Genomic DNA, 3,440 nt, shown 5'->3' on the forward strand with positions numbered 1-3,440 from the left:
GCATGTCCGGTGTCACCAGGAGATCCACGTGGTGATGGGCAACGAGGCCTGTGACCTGGACTCCACCGTCTCGGCCCTGGCCCTGGCTTATTTCTTGGCGAAGGTGAGGCTCGCCCGCTGGCTTGGGGACAAACGGTAGCTTGGGGGACGCCTCACCGGGTGTCACCCGCCCCCGACACAGACCTCCCCGGCTCCGAAAGCAGCCTTCATCCCGGTGCTGAACATCCCTCGCGCTGAATTCGCCCTCCGGACGGAGACAACGTTCCTGCTGGGGGAGCAGGGCATCCCCGCCGCCTCCCTCATCTTTCGGGACGAGATCGACCTGGGGGGGCTGCACCGCGCCGGGCTGCTCTCCCTGACGCTGGTCGATCACCACGTCCTGCCTGGGTGAGCCGGGGGGGGAACATGGGGACAACCCGGGCCACCCACGCGAAGCCTCGCTTTTTCCTTGCTTGATTTTGGCCCAGGGTGGGTAAAACCTTTCCCTTTCTGGGGCGTCTTTAGGGTAGGAGGAGAGGAACAAAGGGGGTTTCCAGGCTCTGCTGGGGGTGACCCATCGCGGCTGCAACCGCAGGGCTGTGCCGGGGGTCTCACCCTCCCCGTCTCACCCGCCAGCGCCGATGCAGCCCTGGAAGAGGCTGTGGTGGAGGTCCTCGATCACCGGCCATTGGAACGGGACCGAGCTCCCGGCTGTCAGGTGACAGCAGAGCCGGTGGGCTCCTGCGCCACGCTGGTGACAGAGCGGATCGCCCAAGGTCCCCCAGGCGTGCTGGACAGACCCACGGCCGCGCTGTTGCACGGTGAGGACGGGCGGCCCTCGCTGAGCCCCATCCGAGGGGGACGGTGACGACTGATGGCCCCCGGTTATCCCCCCCAGGCACCATCCTCCTGGACTGCGTGAACCTGAGCCCGGCGGCCGGCAAGGTGACGCCCAGGGACGTGGCGTGTGTCTCCCTGCTCGAGGCGAGGTTCCCCGAGCTGCCGGCCCGCGACACCATCTTTGAAGCCCTGCAAGCGGCCAAGTTTGACGTCTCGGGTCCGCGTGCTGGGGCGGTGGCATCCGGGGGGTCTGGCTGGGAGCGGGTCCTGGGACAGACCCCTCTCCTTGGGGACAAGGACGCGTCCCTGGGGCTCACGCTCGGCCCCTCTCGTCTCCCAGGGCTGACGACGGAGCAGATGCTGCGGAAGGACCTCAAAGTCCTCTCTGGCGATGAGCTGCTCCTTGCCGTCAGCGCTATCTACGTGGACCTGGAGGTGAGGCTCAGCTGGGGGGGAAACTGAGGCAGGGGTGGCACTATGGGGACAGTGGGGTGACGCCAGCGTCTCTCCCCGTCCAGACCTTCCTGCGCCGGCCCGGCTTGCTGCAGGACCTGGATGCTTTCTGCCAAGCTCAGGGCTACGCGGGGCTGGTGGCCATGATGATCTCTTTTAATGAGCACAATGAGCCCTCCCGGCAGCTCGCGGTCTACAGCCGGTGCGAGACCCTCCGGAGTGCGGTGAGTGGAGAGGGCTGGGCACCCCAAAACCTCAGCACGGGGGTCTGGGGCAGTTCTCAGCTGCGGCGCTCAGGCTCACCCCGAAAGCCCCTGATTTTGGAGGTGCTGGGGGGGTCCCAAGCCGCCACGCTCCCTCCCTTGCAGGTGTGCCAGGCGCTGGCGGCGGCGCTGTCCCTGCACCTCCTGCCTCTCCCGAGCCCCTGGTCTTGACCTACGCCCAGGGCAATGCTTTGGCATCGCGGAAGAAGGTCCTGCCCGTTGCCCGTGGGTCTTGTGTGAGCACCTACGCCCAGGGCAATGCTTTGGCATCGCGGAAGAAGGTCCTGCCCGTCCTGCGGGCAGCCCTGGGGGGGCCGGGCGCTGCCAGGGGGCCGGAGGAGGAGGTGGTCCTGCCGCCCACCCCGATGAACAGCCTGGTGGAGGAATGCCCGCTGGCACAGGCCGTCCCCCCCCTCTGCCCCCAAAAAAAGGATGTCCTGGAGCGGGTCAGCCGCATCGCCGCTGGGCAGCCCCCCGGCTCCCCAAAATAAGAGCGGGTGCCCGGCGGCTTTTGGGGTCCATACAAGGAGGTGGGGTCCCTGGGCAGGTCCTGATGGGGTGCCCAGGCGCTGGGGGGTTGCAGCCGCCTTCGTTAGAGCTCGCCTTCCTTCGTTAGAGCTCGGCTCCCTGACGGGGATAGGTCCTCGTTGCAATTTGCCCCCCGACGGGCTCCCCCCGCCCCGACGGCCCCACTGGGGTTTGGTCCCCCAGGGTGGGTTTTCGGGGACCCCGCGGGCAGTGGGACTGGGGCAGCACACGCACCCACTTAATGAAGGCACTTGGGGGGGTTGACGAGTTCTTGCCGTTCTTCCTCCCTTGGGGGGGCTGTGGGGGGCCCCGGCTGGTGGGTCCGGATGCGCAGCTGGCCCACGACTGTCACCCACGTGCTCCGAGGATTAAATTTCCCTCTTTTCTTCCACTTTTGGCTCTCGACTTTTCTTCCGCGACAGATCTGCGCTGCCCTGCTCACCCCGGGGGTGCCCAGCGTGGCCCCCACCCTCCCCACAGGCATCCTGGGGGGCGAACCCCCTCTCTTCCTGGGGTGCAGCCCCCCTGCAAATACCCCCCCCCCGGGTCAGAGGAGGGTTTCAGGGGCCAATAGCATGGACGGGGAGGGGGGGGCTCAGTGCGGCCGAACCCCCAAATCCGGCCCCGCTGGGAGGAAACCGGTTGTGCCGTGACGAGCTGTGGCCTCTGCCGGCTGCGAATGCGGCCAAACCAGTTTGGATGAGCCACCAGTGCCGTCACCAAAGCCCTTCACCCCGGAGAGGTGAGCGGCCCCAGTGCCGGGAGTCTCTGGGGTCTCGTAGAGGGTTGAGCAGGGCTGCGATGGGGGTCCCCGGGGAGCGTTTGAGCCGTCTCCTTGTGGCCGGGCGCACCCGTTTGCATCTGCTTTCGGTTTGGAAATGGGGCGGGAAAGGTGGGAAATGGGGGCAGTTTGGTGTGGAGCTGCTGGGGGATGTGAGAGCCCCGGGGGCGGGGGCTGGTCCCCGAGCTGGGGCTGGCATCTCTCTCTGCAGGTGACGAGGATGGCTGCGGTGACAGCCACCAGGGACGGCCTGGACCTGCATGAGGAGTGGCAGGACGAGGACTTCCCCGGGTAAGGGGGCAATGGGAGCGGTACCCCCAAACCCACTCTGCCCCCTGGGGTCCTGCTGACCCCCTCGCCCTGTCCCCGTCAGGCCCCTGCCGGAGGAGTGCCCGGGGGCTGGGGGTGCCCCACGGCGCATGCGGAGGCGGCTGCCGGCGCTGGAGCAGACCGAGAGCGCCGAGCGCTCGCCCGACGCCAGCATCGACCTCGACCTGGATGCGCTGGAGACGCCCTCGGGCAGCGACGGCTTCGAGTGGGAGGGTGAGACCCGGCCAGGGTGGGGGTACAGGGGACCCCCAGGTTCCTGCCCCCCA

General features: G+C 68.0%; 2 protein-coding genes across 2 annotated transcripts in view; both read left to right on the top strand.

The window, feature by feature from the left end:
- PRUNE1 (prune exopolyphosphatase) lies at positions 1 to 2,026 on the top strand. The gene is made up of 8 exons (XM_019472568.1): positions 1 to 103; positions 182 to 387; positions 505 to 800; positions 878 to 1,036; positions 1,160 to 1,254; positions 1,338 to 1,496; positions 1,641 to 1,699; positions 1,777 to 2,026. Exons 1-8 carry the CDS (start codon positions 35 to 37, stop codon positions 2,024 to 2,026), a joined length of 1,293 nt encoding a protein of 430 aa, XP_019328113.1. The 5' UTR covers positions 1 to 34.
- Positions 2,027 to 3,064: 1,038 nt separating this feature from the next.
- Positions 3,065 to 3,440, top strand: part of BNIPL (BCL2 interacting protein like) — a 3,053-nt gene continuing 2,677 nt past the window's right edge. Inside the window, exons 1-2 of the mRNA XM_009281232.1 lie at positions 3,065 to 3,135; positions 3,218 to 3,403. Of these exons, the coding sequence (XP_009279507.1) occupies positions 3,065 to 3,135; positions 3,218 to 3,403 (257 nt within the window). The remainder of the gene's footprint in view (positions 3,136 to 3,217; positions 3,404 to 3,440) is intronic.

This window comes from Aptenodytes forsteri, unplaced genomic scaffold (genome assembly GCF_000699145.1).
Source record: "Aptenodytes forsteri isolate BGI_AS27 unplaced genomic scaffold, ASM69914v1 Scaffold276, whole genome shotgun sequence".
NCBI classification, from domain to species: Eukaryota; Metazoa; Chordata; class Aves; order Sphenisciformes; family Spheniscidae; genus Aptenodytes; species Aptenodytes forsteri.